This window comes from Ursus americanus, chromosome 13 (assembly GCF_024610735.1).
Source record: "Ursus americanus isolate L20-20 chromosome 13, mUrsAme1.1.p, whole genome shotgun sequence".
NCBI lineage: Eukaryota > Metazoa > Chordata > Mammalia > Carnivora > Ursidae > Ursus > Ursus americanus.
In genome coordinates this window covers 484,377-508,179 of record NC_142139.1, presented here as the reverse complement: position 1 = coordinate 508,179, position 23,803 = coordinate 484,377, and the positions used below count along the sequence as shown (strand labels likewise).

The 23,803-nt window shown below is 34.8% G+C and overlaps 1 protein-coding gene across 1 annotated transcript in view; it reads left to right on the top strand.

Moving 5' to 3' along the window:
• Positions 1-23,803, top strand: part of TACR3 (tachykinin receptor 3) — a 74,566-nt gene that overhangs the window by 20,340 nt on the left and 30,423 nt on the right. The window contains exons 2-3 of the mRNA XM_045798652.2: positions 12,461-12,649; positions 15,100-15,250. Of these exons, the coding sequence (XP_045654608.2) occupies positions 12,461-12,649; positions 15,100-15,250 (340 nt within the window). The remainder of the gene's footprint in view (positions 1-12,460; positions 12,650-15,099; positions 15,251-23,803) is intronic.

Sequence of the window (23,803 nt, the reverse complement as noted above, 5' to 3'; positions counted from 1 at the left end):
GAGTGGAGTTCAGTGATTCATCACCTACATATAGCACCTAGAGCTCATCACAAGTGCCCTCCTCAATCCCCATCACCCATCTAGTCCATCCCCCACCACCCTCCCTCCATCAACCCTCAGTTTTTTCTTTACCCGTAGGAGTCTCTTATGGTTTGTTTCCCTCCCTCTTTTATTTCCCCCTCCCATATGTCATCTGTTTGTTTTTTAAATTCCACATTGCTGAATGGAATTTTTAAAGTGCATTTTCAGATTGTTCATAGCTAGGAGGTAGAAATGCAGTTGATTGAACTTGTATCCTGTGACCTCGCTGCACTTATTTATCAATTCTAATGGGTTTCAGTTTTTGTGCATTCCTTGGGGTGTTCAGTATGGAGGACCATGTCATCTGCTAATGAATACATTACTTTCTTCTTTTCAATTTGCATGCTTTTAATTTCTTTTTCTTTTCTTTTCTTTATTTTATATTTTATTTTTGTTTGTTTTTTGGCTGATTGATTACCCTGGCTAGAACCTCCAGTACAATTTTTAATGGAAGTGATGAAATTGGACATCTTTGCCTTCTTTTAGATGATAGGGAGAAAGAATTAAATTTTTAACAATTAAGTATGATGTTAACTGTAGGTTTTTCATCAATGCACTTTATCAGGTTGAAGAAGTTCTTTTATATTCCTAGTGTGTGGAAAGTTTTTATTCTGAAAAGCTTTTAGACTTTGGTAAATTATTTAATTATTATTTAATATGATCACATAGTCTTTGTTCTTTATCTTATTACTATGGCATATCACATTAACTGATTTTCAGATTGACCTTGAATTTCTGAAATAATTCCCTCTTTTCCGTGATGGATAATACCTTTTGTATGTTTCTGAAATAATCGCCATACAACATTATATTAGTTTTGCATACACAGCATAATAATTTGGCATTTGTATATATTATAAAATTATCACCACAATAAGTCTAGTTAACATATGTTAGCACACAACTACAATTTTTTTCTTGTGAAGAGTGCTTTTAAGATCTATTCTTTTAGCAGGTTTCAACTATGCAATACAGTATAAACTAGAGGAGCCATGCTGTACACTACATCCCCCATGGCTTACTTATTTTATAACTGGAAGCTTGTACCTTTCAACCCCCTTTGGCTCTGATACCATGGTAATGCTAACCTCACACAGTGAGAGGGGAAGTGTTTCTTCCTCTATTTACTGGAAGAGTTTGGAAGGATTAGTAATATTTTTTCATTAAATGTTCAGGCCAATTCACCATTGAAACAATCTGAATCTAATTTTTCTTTGTGGGAAGATTTTTGATTTCTAATTTTATACCTGTATTTGTTATATATAAGTTCAGATTTTTTATTTTTCTTTAGTCAATTTCAGTCTCTTATTTCCTTTTAAGAATGCTTCAATTTTACTTAAGTTTTCTAATTTGTTGGCATATTGTTGTTCAGGAAAGCATGGAAGAGTATTGGTCCACAAAGAAAAAAGGTTATTAAAATAAAATTATCTTATATTTAGAGGTGTGTTGTAAGAGGACAAATAAAACAACTTTTACAAAGAAATGAATAGATACCTTTCATTTTCTCGGTGTGTATCATATGTGAATTGAGTGATCACCATCTCAATAGTAACCTCATGTTATTTTCTATCCACGTATTCTGACTTATTTTTCTTCATAATATTGACTATTATCTATTTTGTTTACTACCATATTCATAACATCTAAGATAATGACTACATACATTTGGCACTCGATACATATTTCTTGTATGACTGAGTGAATGGAAGAAAATTTTAAAATTGTTTTCCTATCATTTCCTATCATTGAATAATTCAAACACAAATTACCTTAAAAAGATACAATGAAAATATAATTAGAAAGAAAAATAAGATATTTTTCTTAAGATAAGATAAAAAGCTTTCATTTTCCATCTTTATAATCCAAGTTTAAAGGCTATCTGTTTTCTTCCATTTGCACAGTTAAATAAGCCTTTACCTCATCACAACTTAAATACCCAAAGATTTAGAAATCCTCCTGCTGGCTGAGTGTCATCATCTCTATGGATTTAAAGATAATCTAGTGGAGCTGCTACATGCCCCTGTTCATTTCAGAAAGGAGTCTGACATGGTGTAGATCCACAGTAGACAAAATGGAAGGGAATTAATTCTTAGTATACACTGCTTTTAAAAATCTCCACGCATAACACTGACTATTTCCATTTAATCATTGAATCGTTGAGCATTAAATGTCCTTCTTGAAGTTGCAAAGAAAATCCCATTACTCTCTATATAGAAAATTGTTTCAGATGGAGAGATTTAGAAGAGAGATAACATGTACTGTGCTACCCTCATGGGATAGGTTTGTGTTGAGGAGCTAGGGACAATACCAAAAGATGTTTCTTCAATCCTTAGATTAGAATTTGGGCATAAACTTGTTTTTCTTTCCATGCCAATCACAAGTTTAAGAACCATGTTAAATTGTTTTGTTTTTGTCTCAAACTTACCACTTTAGCTGTTTCGTTTTAGGTTTTGCTTTTGTTTTTGTCCTAAGTGTTAATTTCATTTTATTCAACATAGTTTGGAATGTTTTAGATTGTCTGCTGTGCCTGACATTAGCTAAGTCTCTTTGTATACACGGTGTTATTTAATGTTATTTTAACCTCATAATCATACTCTATATTTATTATTCCCACTTAGCAGAGTTAAGGAAGCTATTCCTTTAAAAATTGTATACATGCTAAAGTCTCCATTTGTAAGCAATTATTCACCGTATCCAAATAGTCAACAACCATAGAAGTATTCAAGTATTCAACTGTCTAAATATGTAATATAACCATTTGCAGTCACTGTTCGACTATCATGTCAACTACTATACATACTTTGTTAGGTGTTACAGAACACAGAGAAGAATAAATCAGTAATTCCAATGAGCTAAAATCAAAATATGAGCATAATGCTGTTGGAGCACTGAGAAGGTTAAAACTAACTCTGGACAGAGAGAAGGGAAAGAATCCACAGGGAACATTCTGTAATCCGAGTGGAAACTTAAGGATGCCTGGAAGTTGAGCAGTTGTAGAACTTTAGAGTAAGGTATGAGCCAGAGAAATCATTCCAGCAAAGAAACTACCAGGTGAGAAACATGAAATTATTAAAGGCTATGTGAGCTGGGCAGTTTCCATCTCTCAGTTCAGATCTACTCTCTACTTATTCTACTCCTTTTTTCCGCCCCCTCCCCACGAGGCTATTTCTGTGGACTAAATGCACCTATAGGATCCCTTGCTCTCTGGCCTCTTTTTGGCTTTGCCTAATGGGAGACAGTTGGAAGAAATGCGAGGAAGGGAGGAGAGCAACTTTGGGTTGTATCTACCACCCCTTCCATTCAGAATTGCTGCAAATTGGCTAAGCCCCCAACATATCTCTTGTCAGGTGTTCCTCCCCCAAGGGTTCATCTCCTCACTTCAGATTATAGCATCCTTTCATCCCTCAGACCTGGCGGGGGGGGGGGGGGGGATACCCACTCCTCCCACTCTTTGTTATTGCTAGTCCTAGGAATGTCATTTCAAGTTGATTTCCTTTAACACCTTTGTAAAATGGGGTTTGTAAATGGTTTATATATTTGATTTTATAAATGGCCCCCTTTTTAAACTCTCTTCAGTGTTCCCCCACCAGTGTGCCGTCTGTTTCTCCTGGAGCTCTGACTGATACAATGTAGTAAGTTTGAGCAAAAGGTAAGATATTTAGTGCTACCATGGTAAATTAATCCTGTCAAAAGTGAAGAGACAGTGAAATAATTTAGAAAGATAACTTTAAAGATATTGTGAAGAAAGCTAAGAAAGAGTAGCATCAGAGAAACCCATTATGCTGATGTTCCAATAATTCAGGAATTGAGAGTTGGAAAGGAGGACTGAATAGATTTGGTGATGCCAGAAGCTGAACTGATAAGGTTTATGATTGTGCAAAGGAAATGAGAAAAACAAAGGGGTTCAGAGTAACTCATATGTACGTAAGAATAATACTTACAATGAGCACACTCAAAAAAGTATTCATTTTCCAAAAGTGAAAAACCTATTATTGAAACATAAACATATTTTCATATGTGCATAGTAATACTCATGGTTTTTTCTGAAGTCATTTACACTGTCAAAGCGTAGATGTAAAATGTTTCCATCCACTCCCATAATTCTCTTAATGTTGCTGTTAGTTAAGAAAAGCCTCTGCCAAAACTATTGACTTGTAGTGCCAATTGCAATATGTAGCTTTACCTAATCAATGCCTATAAAAGCCATATAAAAAGGGAAGCCAAATAATTATAAGGGGAAGCTAATAGAGGGGAAGCGAATTTTGGCTCAATACTATTTGATATGAGTCATATTTGTAGTACTCTGCAAGTTACACAAAGTAATAAGTTACTTCACTCAGTTGTCCCAATAATCTGCTTCCTGTCAGAATTCTGATGATAAGGGCCTGGAACTATAATTAGTTTTCAGACAACTTCCCTCTGATTAAAATTAGAATCTCAAAGTTGTGTGGGAGACTACTTTTATCTGTTTCAACAATTCACCTTACTTTTATAAAATCCTTTAATTCACTCAATAAGTGGTGACTCAATTTATTCCTGGTTCCTGAGTGCTTCAACAACAGAGAGAGAGAAGAAAAAAAAAAAAAACAACTTATTACCACTGGAGACAATCTATTGTCCCCTAGAGAGCTGTGATTCATCTTTCTCCAGAACTGTAGTCTGAGCTCTGCCTCCTACAGAGATCTGAAACTCCTCGACTATCTACACTATAGTTCTTCATACATTTGACTAAAGCTGACAAGTGTCCTGAGTCTTTTCTTAAGAAATTTCACTTCCTTTATCCATGGATTATAATTTGACATGTCTGTCACTTCCATCTGGGAGTTTCTTTAGCTCTTATATGCTAACTCCTCCACTTTGGGGCAACCTTTTGAATTCTCTCTTCATCTGAAACTCTTTTTCTTATAAAATGAAATTAAACTGGATTGAGTATCTTTTCTTATTGCCATGAAAAGAGGCTTTGTATGCATTTTAGGAAGCATATTACCTCAGAGTATAAATATAATATCATGTATAATTATACTATACACAAGCATGTATAGCATTTTGTGTTATCTCTATAAAATATTGAATACTAAAAATATTTATAGGTCAATTTCAACATCAGCTATATTTTAACGAAGGCATTGTTTCCAGGAAAATAATCTGCCCAGAGTTCAAAAGTATTTTCAAGGGAAATTAGTTTCTTAACAAAGAAACTAATTAACTTTTTAATATATGATTGATAACATAAAGGCAACTTTATGAAAGCAGTACTTTTGAAATGGTATATAAAAGTGGTGATGTATGTTCCCATTATTTTCCTGAGACAATACAGAGATGGCATAAAATGTTAGTAAATTGGACTTTTAAAAAAGTGATTTAAGGGGCGCCTGGGTGGCACAGCGGTTAAGCGTCTGCCTTCGGCTCAGGGCGTGATCCCGGCGATCTGGGATCGAGCCCCACATCAGGCTCTTCTGCTATGAGCCTGCTTCTTCCTCTCCCACTCCCCCTGCTTGTGTTCCCTCTCTCGCTGGCTGTCTCTATCTCTGTCAAATAAGTAAATTAAAAAAAAAATCTTTAAAAAAAAATAAAAAAATAAAAAAGTGATTTAGAGTTTTATAGTATCTCATGGGTGAAATAACCTATTATGTTCTGATTTTTAAATTACTTATCATCAGAGATAGTATAAATAAGATAATTGTTAGTAAGTTTTATATTGTCAGTTTAGAAAACCACTTCTGAATTCATGTCTGAAATTTTGAGGAGAAATTGTTTTATGTCATACTCACTAATGAGGTAGCATTTTGTTATAACTCATTTTGTAATTACTACAAAAGAATTTAAAGATTAAATGATTTATATACAAAGCTCTTAGAATAGTGGCTGGTATAGGTGTTAGCAATTATTGCTTTTATTGTCAAAAAAGAAAATCTATATATTGGATATATAATATCAGTGAAGTCGCGATTAATACCTACCTCTCCAGCTTCATTTGACACCTCTGCTTTTCCCTCCTCTATGCTGTAGAGAAGCTGGCTTTCTTAGTTCCTCAAATACTTCATGCTTTCTCTAACCGGACTTGCGATTCCACTTTCTCTTCCAATCCCACCTTCATTCTAATTAACGCCTATTCGTCATTCTAAACTGATGTTGCTTCCTCAGGGAAGCCGTGCCTACTAATATCTCTACCATCATTTCAACCTATACCTATACCCCAGACTAGGTCAAACTCCCTGTTTTGTGCTTTGTAATTACTAGTACATTTCATAACATCATAGGGACACAAGGGAGACAACTTTATTTTGCAGCCTTCCCGAAGGATTATGCTAGACAGACTGGCCTACTGACAGTACAGGGAACTGGGCTAAACTTCTCAAGGCTTTGCAAATGACAGGGTCCCCATGGTACATGTAGAGTTTTTCAAAAATTGCAGAATATAAAGTGAGCATAACAAAGGGAAGAAAAGTCAAGTTTAGTATCATAGGATGAAGACTGCCAGTATATTCTTCCCTCCCCTAAACTCCTAAATCCAATAAAATTTTGAAATCTGAAATGCTTTATATAATTGGAATTGTTGTGGAAATCATCAGTACAATTTCACATCCAGGTTCACAGTGGGTGAGATGAATGTATTCTATACAGATTCAAGAACAGAAACAAGAGGGTACTGTATAGATCAGATTGAATTTCACTTAGAAATCGTGGGGGAGGGTGCTGAACTTGCACAGGCCGTTACAACAAAGCTCCAAGGAAAGGTTAACTAAATATCCCAGAGGCAGTGTTTCCTAAGCAACATTTAGGTAGTAATTTCTTAACTTATTTTGTGACTGTCTGAATAATGTATTTCTTCTGCATTAGACTCTGAACTCCACAAGAGTAGGAACTGTATCTGTTCATTTACCAATATGGCCAAAGATTGTAATACAGTCTTGGAAAGAAGCACTCAAGAAATAGTTGAAAACAAATAGCTGATATTAAATTAATAAATGAATAGATACACTTAATTGCCAAATTTAAATTGAAAGTATATATAGTGAGGGTCAAGTACTTTCACTATACAGAAACTTTTATTTTTTAAATATAATCTCCCACAAATGTCTGTTTATGAATTTTACTTATAAAAATTAAAAAAAAAAAAAAACTTGGGCCACCTGGGTGACTCAGTTGGCTATGTGCCTGTGTTTGGCTGAGGTCATGACCCCAGGGTCCTGGGATCTAGTCACATCAGGCTCCTTGCTCAGCAGGGAGTCTGCTTCTCCCTCTGCCTGCCGCCCTCCCACCTTGTGCGCAGGCGCTCTCTCTGACAAATAAATAAATAAAATCTTTTTAAAAAATCAAAAAACTTGAGTAAGTAAAGTGATTTGTTTCTTGCTTGATAATATTTTGAAGTTCCTATTATATGTGTACATATATTTGAATATATATATGTTTATTTTAATAAATACTCCCTTCAAAATTCACTAAGACCATATTTATAACAGATTAATTGGCTCACTCTTGCTTCTTTAAAACACGAAAAATCCAAAATAAAATTTGTCTACAAAACGCAATTTCAGAAAAGATTATATTTCTCTCTAGTGATTTTTCAAAGCAGAAAATGCCTTAGCACCAAAGGCCAGAAGTTGAAATTTTATGGGTCGTGTCTAGTCTTTACTTTGCACAGACAATGGCTAGACAGGATTTTATATACGGGCTTTACAGACTAAACAGTGTCTACTGTGGCCAGAAGCAAATTGGAAAACAGCCAGACCCATGTCATTTAGGGCAAATATTCTTTGCATTGTTCCTATAATCAAGTACCCATCTGAAGAGTACACTCTGTCTTCATACCAAAATTTTAAAATTTGCAGAAGCACAAAAAGATCCAGAAACAGAACTTAATAAAAATGTTAACAAAAGGAAGAATTATAGCAGATGTCAAGAACAATTGCAAAATGGAAAAGGCTTACTTATTGAAAAAGTTATGTCAAAATATTCTATTTTAGACACCAAGGGACCAGAAAAGACCCTTCAATTATATCAGAAAAAAGTAAGTGGTAAAGGAATTTATTAGAATGAAAAAGAAAATTGATAAAAGATGGCATTAAAAATATGAGCTTTCAATGGACGCTTCTGAGAATTTCAGACTCAAAAGAGAATAAAAAGTGATTTTAAACTCATTTAGGTGATATGCTAATTGGAAGAGTGGAGACGCTAATCTTAGCTATTACATACGAAATAATCATACCGAGGAAACTAACATCTTTGAGACTCCGTTTAGTGAGGGAAGAATGGTAGTGAGAAGCTCAGACAAAAACCTAGGAACAGCTAATGTGATCACATAAAGATATGTATTTCTTTAAGGGAGAAATAAAAGTACTGGCAATCATTTATGTGATATTATCTCTCAGATTGGATCATTTCTTATCAGGGTCCAGAGGATATTCATGTGGCTGAGCCTAAGGGTCCTTTTATGTTTTATGCCTGTGTTTGAGCATATTATTATTGCTGGAGAGAGTCATAGAACAGGAAATATTGATGCCGCAATGAATTCCTAACTACTAATTTCAAATTGGTCTTGTCAGCAGGGCCTGGCAATTCTACGTCCTTCTTTGGCCGACTGGCTTGCTCTCTCTACAATGTTTCAACATTCCTTTATTTTCTTCAAACCATTAACATAATTCAATCGCTCACGTAACACCCTACTCCAGGCAGCAATCCTCTCATCCAAACCAAAAGGATAGCCAAGTTACTTCCTCCCCTGCTTCCATTCTTTTCCTTCCTTCAGTCCATTTTCCATACTAAAATCTGATCATTCTCCTCTGACTAATCACCTCAACTACTTGCCGTAGGACAAAAGACCTACAATCTGCTGTACAAATGCATCTCAAACCACTTCCGCGTTCACTTTCTATGTTTCTGTTCAGTAGTCTTTAATTACTCAAGTGCCCAATGCTTCCGCATCCTTACCCATTGCTTTGGTTTCCTGGGGCTGTTGTAACAAAGTAACGCAGATGGAGTGACTTAAAACAACAGAATTTTACAGTCTTAACAGTTCTGGAAGCTAGAAGTCTGAAATCAAGGGTTGACAAGGGCCATGCTCCCTCAGAAACCTTTAAGGAAACCCTTCCTTGCCTCCTCTTAGCTTTTTGTGGTTTTTCTGGCAGTCTTTGGCAATCCTTGGCTTTTTTTTTTTTTAATTCGATTTGCCAACATATAGTACATCATTAGTTTTTGATGTAGCGTTCAATGATTAATTAGTTACGTATAATACCCAGTGCTCGTCACATCATGTGCCCTCCTTAATGCCCGTCACCCAGTTACCCCATCCCCCCACCCACTGCCCCTTCTGCAACCCTCAGTTTGTTCCCCAGAGTCAGGAGTCTCTCACGGTTTGTCTCCCTCTCTGATTTCTTTAGCTGCATCATTCAATCCTCCAACTTCGTATGGCATTCTCCATATGTTTCTCTCTGTTCCCAAATTTCTCCTTTAAATCAGTCATATTGGATTAGGGCCCACCCTAATGACCTCATTTTGACTCACTTGCCTTTATAAAAACTCGATTTCCAACTAAGGTCACATTCTGTGATACACGGGTTTAGGACTTATATATATCTTTTTTAGAGACACATAGTTCAACCAATAAAAACCCATTAACACAGGAATTTTTCACATATCCTTTGTTCTTACACAAATCTGACAATCCTTATTCTTCTGCCACCTTGCCTAGTCACCTTTCCAAATTTCAACCCAGAATGACTTTTCTTAGGGAAGACTGAGTCACGATCTAAATATATTTTTTCCCAGTAAATGCATTCACATGGCTATATATTGCTTGCCTTTGTAACCCTTGTCATATTTGTATTTTATGTTTATTTTACATTATTTGGATAGTATCTATCTACTTCACTGGACTGGGAGCTCTGTGAAGGTTGTTTCTCTTAGGTGTTGTATCACTGTAGAGTCAAGAATGCCACAGTAGGCATTCAATCATGTTTGGTTGAATGAATAATGGATCAAACCAGGAATGACAAAATGTCAACTTGAAGCTCTTAAGTTCCTATTTTCACTAAAGTATTGGTTAATGAGAATATAAATTGATTGTTTTCATATAATTCATATAAAACAATATTCTCTGTGTCAGGAAATAATTTCTGAAATAAAGAGTAATTCACCAAAACAAATCAATAAGCAACTTGCACCTTTTTAAAAATTATTTGTGCTGTAGTAACTTTACAGGACTCTAACCCTGCTCGTGTCACTCAAATCCTCTTTCAGTCTCAAAAACTCAACTGTCTAAACATCCAGAGTGCATTCATGTACTTCCAGGGCAAGCAAAAAAGCAAAAGAGTATGACAGAGTTGAGGAATATTCAGTCCAGCACAACAAAATTTATTGATAAGTGTCGAGCTTGGCTCTAGAAACGCCCGTGAAGCAACAAGTCAGTATGAGAGAAATGCTGTGGTGAATCAAAACCAGCAGCAGTGGAAACAGAAATGCCCAGCCCCCGATGCTGCCTTCCTAGGCTTGACTTCTGTCTCTACTATTGCACATGAACGCTTTGGATTCTGCGGCAAAATGTGATTCTCTGGATGGCATCTACCTTACATAGTTTTCTTTCTCTTGCACAATTCCTTACAAGACCAGTCCCGTTCAAAACCTCAGTCTTAAACATGGACTTTGAAGACTGGCAGAACTGGTTTAGAATTCTAGCTATTGCCATCTGGGTCATTTTGAACAACTTACTTGATGTCTTTAAGCTTCAGTTTTCTATAAAAAAAGAGATAATAATATTATTTGGTTGATTAGATTGTTCTGGATATTAAATATATATAATGTATATAATAAATTGCCTGCTCATGGTTAGTAATCAGTAAATGTTGCTATTATTCACCAACGTAAGCACAGGAGGCACATTTTAAACAATTTTCGGTTTAAACATATGCATTCTATTTTCATTGTGTGGTTCACTTTATTTTCTGAAATTATGGTACTGTTTTTAGGATTTTTTTTCATACCTAACATTCACTTTTACCTATTAGCTGTCATACATAATAAACTAAGGATATTTCCTTTAAGTACATTTCAACTAAAGTTAATATTAGTAGTAGTATATAGATAAGTTCCAATATAACTATGAAAGGTCCAATTCTGCCTAATAGTCATAAGACTAAGAGCAATAAGGAAGTTAATAAATTATCCTCATCTTGAAATATTTATTCTTAAGATTAAAATGTTTTGGGTTTAAGTAACACTCATTCTTTGATTAAATTGTCGCCTTTGAAAATTTTACATAAATCAAAATATATTTGAGAAACACAAAATGGTCAACAGTAAAATAATTTAAATAATGTTTTATTGATAGAAATGCAGAAATACAATTGATTTTATGTATAATTTGTAATTAATTTTCTGCTTTATTAGCCAGAATTTGGCAATAAGATATATTATCCAATTTAAAACTGTAAATTGATTCTCCCAGACATAGTTACTACTTTGCCAATTGAATATAGCTTGACTTTTGTTACCATATTCAGAGTTTCCAATTTCCCAGAAAGTTGCACTCTAAAAATCATATGTAAGTGTGTTTTTAAGAGTCTCAAATATATTTTCCTATAACTATTATATTGTACATAGTTACATAGACTGAAGATTTTCATGATAAACCATGAATTCAATTTTAGAGGTAACAGCAAGGCGTAGCCTCAGTCACACTTGACTTATTCATTATTATCTGAATCCTGAACTTGTCTCTTGATGTTTTTATTTTTATTTTTTATTTTTTTCTTCAGTTAGCTGCTATATGGTACATCATTAGTTTTTGACGCAGTGCTCAGTGACTCATTAGTTACCTACAACACCCAGTGCTCATCACATCACATGACCTGCTTGATGTTTTTAAATGGAGCTGTTGATGATACCCTTTTATAGAGGTTCCTCATCTTTGTCAATCATATCCATATTCCTTCTCTAGAATTTTCTTGTAAACAGTTAAACATACAGAAGAAAAATGGATGTCTTGAGGTATAGAACTCATATTGTTAAGCACTTACTAAGTCCTTTTCCAATTCCACTCAGCAGACATTTATGAATTCTGATGTGCCAGGCACCGCACCAAATAATCGATACCTTTCACTTACATTATTTCTATTAATCTTGACTTCACCCCTACGAGGTGGGTGTTCTTATTTCTATTTTTAAAATAATGAAGCTGAGGTTCAAAAGGTTAAATACGTGACAGAATAGGATCTGAAGGTTCGCCTGCCGGATCCCGAAGACGACACCGTGACTGTCGTTCTGTGCTGCTTCCACGCAAGGAAAACGCTCACTAACTGGCTTCAGAGTGACTCCTTTAAAACTCCATTCTTAAGTCTATTGCAAGAGAGAAGACAAAATGGTTTTGTTTGTTTTTATATAGGTATATGGCCATTATTGATCCCTTGAAGCCCAGACTGTCTGCCACAGCAACCAAGATCGTCATTGGAAGCATCTGGATTCTAGCATTCCTACTTGCCTTCCCTCAGTGTCTTTACTCCAGAATTAAAGTCATGCCAGGCCGTACTCTTTGCTACGTGCAATGGCCAGAAGGTCCCAAACAACATTTCACGTAAGTTAATTCTCTATTGCAGTTTTTAATTCAACTTATTAAACGCTTGTAAAACTACAGGTTGGGAGTAACAATTAAGCAAATAAGACATAAGCATTTCCCTCAAGGGTTCACACATTACTTGGGAAAAGAGATATATCAAAATATTAAATACATGGGGTGCCTGGCTAGTTCAGTCAGTAGAGCAACTCTTGATCTCAGAGTTGTGAGTTCGAGCCTCATACTGGGTGTAGAGATTATTTAAAAATAAAATCTTTTTAAAAAATGGTTTAAAATACTACAATATAATATGGTCCATAAGTTTTATAAGTTACCAAGGTTTCTAATAGGAAAAATTTGATGACATTTATATGGGGTAGAGCTAGAGAGTTTCCTGGAGGAAGTGAGAAGATCCCTGGAGATGAAAGCATTACAGAAACGAAAGCAGGGTTATTACCGAGAGAGAAAAGAATGAGAAGGGAAGAACTGAAGCCCAAAGGTGTTGATTGCCCTTTTAAAATCCTGGCCAGAGAAAGGCAGTGCTGGTAGGCTCTTGGTTGTGGTCCTTTCTTTTACCATTAAAGAAATGTAAACACTAGGTTGGAAAGGAAATAAGAATGCTATAATGGTAGAGTTTGGTATTTCATACTTTGGACCCATCTTTAAAAAAGAAAAACAAAACAAAACAAAACCCATAACTGGGCAACTGCTTGCCCAGTTTGCATTTTTTTTTTAAAGATTTATTTATTTATTTGAGACAGAGAGAGAGAGAGAGAGAGAGAGAGAGAGACCAGGGGGAAGGCCAGAGAGGGGGAGAGAGAGAATCCCAAGCCGACTCCACACTTCCCATCATGGGGCTCGATCCCAGGACCCTGAGATCATGACCTGAGCCAAAGTCCAGAGCAGACGGTTTAACTGACTGAGCCACCCAGGTGCCTCTGTTTGCATTCTTTATTGGGATCATTTAAATTTTAATTCAACAAAATCTTATGTAGTGTCCAATTTTTCCCTTTAACAATAACAAGTGATACAAATACAATGGTCATCTTTCAAACTGGTCTATACTCAATGTCCAGATTTTTTTTTTATTTTAAGTTTTTATTTTAATTCCAGTTAGTTAACATACAGTATAATATTAGTTTCAGGTGTACAATATAGTGGTTCAACAATTCCATACTTCACCCAGTGCTCATCAAAAGTGTACTCCTTAATCCCCATCACCAGTTTAACCCATCCCTCCACACCCCCCGCCCCTCTGGTAACCATCAGTTTGTTCTCTAGAGTTAACAGCCTCTTTCTTAATTTGTTTCTCTCTCTCTCCCTCTTTTTTTTCTTTGCTCATTTGTTTTGCTTCTTAAATTCCACATATGAGTGGAATCATATAGTATTTGTCTTTCTCTGACTGCACAGAATCCAGATTTTTAAAGAAAAATATTAAGAAGTATTTATTGACGGAAAAGCAGGCAGAGGTTATTAAACTCAGTACTGTTATTCTATCTGATATTAAAAAATCTTAGCTGTATAACAAAATAAAAATAATCAGGATAATAAAATTAAATTATCTGTTGACTGAATGGCTTCCCGCAGACTGTAACTCAATACTTAATAAGCTATCAGGAAACAGGAAGGCAAAGAGTTTTAAGATTCTCTTTACAAAGAAACAGATAGTGCAGTGTACCAAATTCTTTAATTACTTTAAAGCCTTCCTAAGACAGAAGTTATGCAAAACTATACACATTCTAATTGTGTGATTATATTATCAGTTGTCCTGTTCCTCCCCAATGGCATCCTTATAATTTTGATCAAAAGCTATGAAGTCCTAGAATTTAGTTTGCTAATTTATAGTATCATGACACTGGTGTGACTAACACAACTGAATGTTATTTACCAAATTAATAATGCTGTCGGATGTGGCATGACATCGGAAAAATGCATGTAAATGTCAATACCTGATTTTTAAATTGCAGTCATATAGCTTGTGGATCCAAAGTGGCTTACAGTATCTAGTTACATTTTTTACTTGGATAAAAAAGCAATCTATCTCAAATATGACTGGTGTTGCAGAGATATATAGAATAATTTTACATGTGAGAAAATATCTGTCAGTTGATTGGTTTATTCTGTCTCATCTCTTTCTCTCTGATGATCAATTTAATTAGATTAATTCCACATTACCAAGCAGAGAAATGGCGTTCATCCTGAACCCCTAGGCAGGGGGAACGTGGGTAGTTCAATCAGCACTGCAGCTGTAGTGTTTGCATAGGAATCAGAGATTGACAGAGACCAACTGGTAGCATTTGGATGACTGGTAGACAGTAACATGGTATCTTGATAGATTTGTGAGATGAGGACTTGGAGAAAATGTGGAAATGATCTTTGGAATTTTCGGTTATGACTTAGAAGGGAATGAATTCGAAGTTCCACAAACTACATCTCGACATGCTCTTCAGCACGTGTGTGTTTCCTTGCAGTTACCACGTTATTGTCATCGTCCTGGTGTACTGCTTCCCACTGCTCGTCATGGCTGTGACATACACCATTGTTGGAGTTACTCTGTGGGGGGGAGAGATCCCAGGCGATACCTGTGACAAGTACCATGACCAGCTAAAGGCTAAAAGAAAGGTACTGTTCCATATGATTTTACCTAGTATTTGCAAATGTGAGTGGCCCGTCAGGGAGGGGGAAGACCTAGTCATGGCGTTTTAATATAATATGATTGGAGGCTTTACTCTTTTTTGTACTTGTTTGTACTTGTACTGCTGGTACTCGTTTACTATTTTTTGTTTTGTTTTCATTCTTTCTATCAATTTTTTTCTTTTAATTTCTTTATGTCTTCTATAAGCACTGTCTATGTACAGTATCAGTCTGGAATACATAGTCACTTTCTTGTAGCAGGACTTATACTACCTTTTGCAGAGTGTTCTCAATTACTCCACCTGAAACTTCTGAAATTTCACTTGAAGTCCCAGTGATTGTATTTCTGCGGCTGTAGCTACCTTTGTCCTTTGTTGAACAGGATGCCCCTGATGTCCTCTAATCTTCCCGCAGCTTCTTTTATCCCTGGAACCTCTCCCAGTATGTGCTATAATTCCCTAATATCCATCCACCTTACCCTCTCCCTACACATGCCTCCCCTCCTCCCCCAGGCCCATCTGGTCTCTACCCAGCCATCGCGTATGTCTGATTATGAGATGAGGGCTGCACTAACGCTCTGCTATGACTTACTGGGTGGCAAGAAAAAGCTTATTTTTGAACAATTCACATGAAACAAAAAGCCTCTAAAAATTATTATGTTGACATTTTACAAGGATTTTTTTAATTAAGAGTTTTTTTCATTAAGATTTTTTTTCTATCATCATGTGACTCAATAAGTGAGTTTTTAAAAAAATTTGTGGAGTTAAAAAGAATCCTAGAGTCATCTATTCCATCTTCCTCTCTCCAGTTGATGTGTTCCTAATACAAATCAGAGAGGCTTTCCCAGAGATAAAAGAGTCATGCTGATTATGCCAACGATTATTTATTCCGTTGACGACTCATTTACTTATGTAGAGCTACTACTTACTGCATGGACGCGTCCCTTAAGAAGCACTCAACAATTTAAAAACTACTTACCTATAAACACTCAACAGAGATCAATCACGTTTTAAAATTTAATGTAGCAAATTGATTCCATTTTAGTACTGTTATGTTTTTCCTCTGTTACCAATAAATAATGGAAGCTAAGATTTATGTTCAGTTCACATTTTATCATGGTCTCTAGTCTTTGAAAAGTAGCATGAACTTCTACACATTAATTTAGTCATTTCAGCCTATAATATGGATAATTATGGATTTATTTCTCTCTCAAAGAAACTTACCTTAAAAATGAAGTGCACAAACAATTAAACTATGCCTTCAGCACACCACACACACACACACACACACACACACACACACACAGAGCCCCAGAAGAACATCAAAAACACACATCTTAAATGAACAGTTTCTCTTTCTACTTTGTAGTTTCAGCTCCTTTTCCAACATCTTGCTCATATTGCAGGATACTTTGGGGGGTAAAATTTTTTATAGCTATGTTTTAGGTGTCATCACATTAAATAAATGATAGGTATTTCAGAGTAATGTCTGTCTCTGTACTGATCACTTAGTTTCCCATCTTTTATTTCTTTCTTTTGGCTTAGCCATCTTTTTTTTTTTTTTTTTACAATTTTTTCTTGTTCACGCCTAAACAAATTAAAATAAGTCCAGTAATTATTGATGATAGTTCTCTTTCTCATATTCATGTAATATTGTCTAGCAAGAAATGAAAAGTTAATGTGAGTGTTCCTTTTTATTTGTTATTTGAGTCCCAGAGGGAAGAAAAGTAAGAGGGGATGTTTTTTCTTTGCCCTTCTATAACTGATGAGAGTAAGGCATAAATATTTACTTTTTATTTCATTACTCTACAATTTCAAAGTGTAAATACCAATTCAAACTGAGAGAGTGACCTTTCTAGAACATTTCAAAAAAGTATGACATTTAAAAGTTCCAGCCCATATTTCTGTCATATTGTGTTCTGGGCTAAAATAAGACAAAATGACATCCATGCCATGGACTTCTTATAATAAATCACCTTGCCCCTGGATTCCTTTTGTAGGCATGTATTGGAATGATCATCGGAATCTCCGAAGTAGCACTCATTTTGTCTAAAAATTTAAAATTTAAAAATAGAGCTGGATGTTCTCTTCATTTCTTTATTTGTACCTAAAATTAAATATTGTCTGATATGGTCTGGAATACAGTTAATTTATCAAGGAATCATATGTTTCTTATATTTTAATATGACAACTTAGGTCAAAGATGTAAATCGTACCCTGGATGAGCACTTTAATTTTATGCTGTCTTCTAAAGAATACATCTCGATAGTACAGACTGGACGTCAGAGACAAATAGGAGGGAATGATATACATGATAATACAAATCCACGATGACTATAGGGAAAAAACTCCATAAACAACTCTTAGCTAGCCTCCTAGTTAAAAAGAGTAGTGGAGCCCCCAAATACACATCAACAAGAATAAATGAAAGCTTAAGAAATTGAGACAAGTCACTGAGATCTCTGCCACCACTGAGAAGCATTACTGCCATTTCTTTTTCTCCCACAATCTGCAGGAATTGTGCTCAATTTCAAACATTATATGTTAAATTCTCTGAAGAACAGCCAGTAAAATAAATTACTATGTCTAAGCCATAATGAATTTAGCAACCTAAAAATTAAACTAATATGAAACTTTCAGTTAATTGGGATTAACTTCCCCACTCAATCTTTACAGATGAACTACCTAAGTATACATATAGTTTGAAAATAATAAGTAGTTCTAGCCAGCACCAGGTTAAAAAAAAAAACTAAATATCAGCCTTGAGAAATAAGTTAATAGCTCTAGAAATATTTCCTCATCATTGAAATTGGAGTGTTGAAACTGAAAATCAGTATTAAAATTCAATGGCTCTAAGAAGCTCACTAAACTCTAGGAGGTAATGGGTAGGATTGTCTGACGTTTGAGTCACATATATAGAACTAGTCTTCCAAAACATGTTAGCAATCACATCAATAAACTCTGTCTTATGTAAGTGTATTTTACAACTTCAAAGCACTTTGTGTACCTCATAGCACAATCAGGTATCCTTAATTTATAGTAAATGTGGTAGATTTTAAAATATTGTATGTTATATACACATTGGCTTTCAATATAAATCTATTTAAATATGCATATTGAAATAATAATGTACCTTTAATGTAATAAAGTGGTTAACTTAGGAATCCAAGTACTTTAAATAAAATTATCCTCAAATAGCAGCAAAATATAAAGTTTCAATTAATATCACACAATTCCCAGGGTCTTGGTTCTCATTAGTTTTATCTTTTTTTTTTTTTTGTAGTAATTGCTTATTATTCTTGCCAAAGCTCTCCATCAGGAAATGTGTACTATTTTGTACATTGTTATAATATTCAAGTTGAAAATTGAAATTATATTTTTACAAATTTTTAAGAGACTGCTTTTCTAACGTTATTCTGTTTGCTGAGCTTGTTATATTAATGCTTGCATTCCAGTGTAAGAATAATTTAGTGTCTAGAAGAAAAAACTGGCCCTGGTCTACTTTATTCTACTTACTCATGGGTATAGTCACAGATTTTGGCTACCTGTGGCTGAAACTCTATGTATGAAAGCAATCTACTTGAAGTCATAACAATTATGCAACAAAATTTGAAACTGTATCTTTTTATGTTGGCAAATAAAAAGTCAGATTTTAAATATTTAGCCGTCAACTCACAAGCTGATTTTAAAATACATTTGCAATTTAAAAAATGTATTTTAGAATGACAGATCTGATCAGAACCTAAAATTTCATGAATCCCTTGCTTACTGCTACTCTTTATTAAAATCAAATGCAGTATAAGGAGGAAATGAGTATAGGTTGTTAACATTTCGTATTTAGGATGTTTTGGTAAAAGAAATCAAATATGTTCTTTGACGTTTTTTCAGTCTTGTCAGTATTCTATTTCCTCAAGTATCGAGAAGTAAGAAAACTATAGATACTGTCTCAGAAGCCATCGTAATGCTTATTTGAGTTAGGATGTTATCTACAACTAAATCTACACAGCTACAATTTGAAAGCTACACTTTGGAAACAGAAATGAGTAGCTATCCATCTCTCCCACTGAATATTCTCATAAATTGACTACTTCCTTGGCAATGTGGGTGAAAAAAACGTAGTGACATTCTCCTATGATATTAAATTCTTGGCAATGACAAAATATATCCCACAGTATATGTGTAAGTCTGCTGGCATCTTGGAGTAATTATGTAGAAAATAAATTCCAGAACACCAGTGATTAGCAAGATGGAAAGAAAATAAATTATATTTAATAATAGATATATGAGTTGGACATAAAACATAGCTTAATACTTCAAGGAATTATAATTATTAAATTCACCTATAAGAAAAATAAATGGTGGCTTGATAGAGAATGAAAACAATGATAAGAACTATATCAGATCAACTTTAATTTATTCATCAAAGGTGATATATTAAAAGTTCCTATTGTAGAAAGACCACTGACAAAGTTTGTCTGATATCAGAAAAAAATTGCTATCTTGTAATATTCTTACAAATCAGATAAAGAAAAATGGCCTTGTGGGGCGCCTGGGTGTCTCAGTCGTTGAGCGTCTGCTTTCGGCTCAGGGCGTGATCCCGGCGTTATGGGATCGAGCCCCACATCGGGCTCCTCCGCTGGGAGCCTGCTTCTTCCTCTCCCACTCCCCCTGCCTGTGTTCCCTCTCTCGCTGGCTGTCTCTCTCTCTCTGTCAAATAAATAAATAAAATCTTTAAAAAAAAAGAGAGAGAAAAATGGCCTTGTTGCAAATCATGTTAGTATTGATTGAATTTGGACACTCCATGTGTGCTGATGAAGAGAATGATGTCAGTCTAAACAGAGGCGTTGAGGGGCATGCCACAGAGCTCTGTCATCGGGACTAGCTCATTCAAAACTGATCAATAAGAAGAAAATCAACTCTGTGGCCAAGATAAATAAGTCTACAGATAGAGACAGAATATTAGATGATTGGAATAAAAACTAGGAAGGCCTAGAATACAGGGCCATGTGCATGATAGATTGTACATGCTGTATGGTCTTGATCCCATGGCTGACCAGAAAAAGAGGGGTCTTGGATGTCAATGATCTCTACTCTTTTTATTTTTTAATTTAAAGACATTTATTTATTTAGAGAGCAGGGAAAGCAGCAGAGAGAGAGGGAGGGAGAGAATCTCAAGCAGACTGAGGAACTCGACCTGGGGCTTGATCTCAAGACCCTGAGATCATGACCTGAGCTGAAATCAATAGTCAGGCGCTTAACCAAGTGAGTTGCCCCATCAATGATCTCTATTCTAGTTCCTGCCCTATCAGTGTGATCCTAGACACATCTCTTTAACTTTCAGAGTCCCTGCTTACTTAAGACTGTGGAGGTTTGAAAAAGGACCTTTTGTGTTAAAATTCAGTAGTTCTAATGCCCAGCATCATGCCTTTTACAAAGAAGGCATTTAATTCCTGTTGCTATTTCCTTCTTCTTGAGCCATTTTCTAGCTTTTTCAATATGTAGAACGTAAAACTAAGTGCAGAACTCATATCTAGACATTTACGTATGACTCTCACTTTACTCCTTTTAATAAATCAACGATTTGTCTTTAAGCTGACTGTAGATTTTATCAGGACTTATAGTCGAGATATATTACATTAAGTATAAAATCCATTTCCAAACAGCCTAGAGTTTTTTGTTTTCTTCCCACGCATTAATTTAACAAAAAATATAAATGGAAAATTTCCTGTGACTACATTTAACCAAAGTAACAACAACAGCTCAACCACAAGGGGAAAAAGAGTTACTTTCAATTTTTCGGATTTAGCCTATAAGCCTCTTATTCTTGGAAAATATCCATTAAAACAAGGTGAATCAATAATTTGATAGCACATTTCTTTCTCTGTGTTTTAATATTTCCATCACATTTTATGCTATTAATCTGATTTTTCCCCTAGCAATTGTCTTCCTTTAGCTACCCAGCTGTAGCAAAGAAAGTAACACAGCATGTGCACATTTTCCTAAAAGAGAGCTCGCCGTGCAGTGTCAGCAGTGGCAAGCGTTCAAATTAATTGAGAATCTGCTGAAATGCTGGCTTTGTAAATAAACCAAAAGTTTTGTGTCTCACTCTTTACCCATAACCAATTGTTTTATCTTTATGTACTTTATTTTGTTGCAATAAAAAAACTTGATATTTTCTATATGATTTAGACTTCAAATACTAATACATTATGTAAATGTACAAGCTAGTATATAATTCAGTGATTTTCCTATCTTTGTGTCCCTCCCTCATTTCTGTGCCTCCATGACACCTTTCCACTTATTTCCATGCATCTTTCCCTAATAATTTGGCATAATAATATTATTATTCACATTATTAATGATAAAACCATATATCCCTTTTAAAATCTCTATATTTTAAGAAATACATATCTTCTCATGTGTTCTTTCCTTTAAAATGTATGCTATAGGTATACATTTTAGATATGGGTATACTTATATATATATAGGTGTATATATATATGTGTGTGTGTGTGTGTGTGTATATATATATATATATATAAACCTAAAGTTTATGCAGGTATAAAACCAATATTTTAGTAGTAGATTTTCTAGGGAAATGAAAATCAAGAATTTTAAAATATCATTTTAAGTTTTTGTCTTGTATCACACAATATCTCCCCCACAAAGAAAAATAAATATTGTTAGTACTTTTATATATAAGTTCATGATAATTTATCAACATTTTTCATTCATATATTTTGAGAACAGTTTGTGTTTTGGCTGATGAATCAATGAGCATCATTAGAACATACCTACTTTTTTTTATTTTGGAAATTATACAAATACTTCATCCCATCAGGATAGATGAAAATTTATATGAATTGGGTCTTTAAAAACCTCGATGTCTTCAAGGAAAAGAACTAAGATCAAAACAAAGTCAAAAAAATACCTGGAATTTATGATAGATAAGAATAATATTGCCATGAAATATTTCTAATTGAAATAGTGAGACTTAAAGAAACTAATAGCTGCTCCATCTCATTAACTTCTATCCCACCTGGTGCTATGACCCACAATCAGGAGCGACTCCTACACCTGAGCTTTGCATTGAGTGCAGATGCCACTTGGTTACAATTCTCTGATTAACTCTTCTCCCTGCTCTCTGTGGGTGGCAGTGGATGGCAATCATCTGTGTAAGCCTAGAAAATTTCTGTGTATTTCTTTCTGGTTTGCCAGGGGTACTCGAGAAGAGGAAGTGTTTACTCCTTTTTGGAAAAGGTAGCACTTTTGGAGGAAATGTCTGCAGCCTTTCAGTGCTTGGCAATCACTTGAAAAGATTTCTCCACAGATTACTCATTAATAGTTCTCATTCTGCAATCACAGGTGCAGAAAAGATTGGAACCAGGTTCAGAAATCGTGGATTTCTCACAGAAAAATTAAGCTTAGCCTATGAAATCTATAACAAGTGCTACAAAATCAGTATGCAGGAATCTGTTGCATTTTTATGCACTGATAACAAACTATCAGAAAGAGAAATAAACAAAACAATTCCATTTACAACTGCATCAAAAAGAAGAAAATACCTAGGAATAAATTTAACCAAGGAGGTGGAAGACCTGTATACTGAAGCTATAAGACATTGATGAAAGAAATTGAAAACAACACAAATAAATGGAAAGATACTCCATGCTCATGTATTGAAAAAATTAATATGTTAAAATGCCAATACTACCCAAAGCAATCTACAGATTCAATGTAATTCCTATCAAAATTCCAATAGCATTTTTTACAGAAATAGAACAAACAATCCTAAAATGTGTATGGAACCACACACACACACACACACACACACACACACACACACAAATAGCCAAAACAATCTTGAGAAAGAAAACCATAGCTGGAGGTATCATACTTCCTGATTTCAAACTGTATTACAAAGCCATAGTAATTAAAATGGTATGGTATTAGCATAAAAACAGACACATCAATCAATGGAACAGAATTGACAGCCTAGAAATAAACTCACATCAATCTGGTCAATTATTTTACAACAAAGGAGCCAAGAATATAAAATGAGAAAAGGACAGTCTGTTCAATTAACTATGTTGGGAAAACTAGACAGCTACATAGGAAAGAATGAAACTGGGCCACTGTCTTAAAATTCTCAATACTTCAGGACACACAAACACACAAAGGCACACATGAGAATGGTATCAATTATTACAGGTTTTACAAAATCACCCTCTATATGGATAGATGAGATTGAATCAAACTCTTCTACTGGTTTTATGTGTTTGTTATTTAAAACTTAGATCCATCTGAGGTTTATTTATACGAGCTGTGGAATGGGGTAACAGTTTTGTTTTCTAGATGCTCTTCTATTTTACCTACCACTATTTATTGCATAACCCATCTTTTCCAAGACTAACTTAAAATGTTACAATTATCATAGCCTAAATTCCCAAATGTGTTTGAGACTCAGTCAACTTTCTATTCTCTTCTATCTGGCTGTTCATGCATTATCACCACATAGGTTAAATTAACGAAACTTAATAAT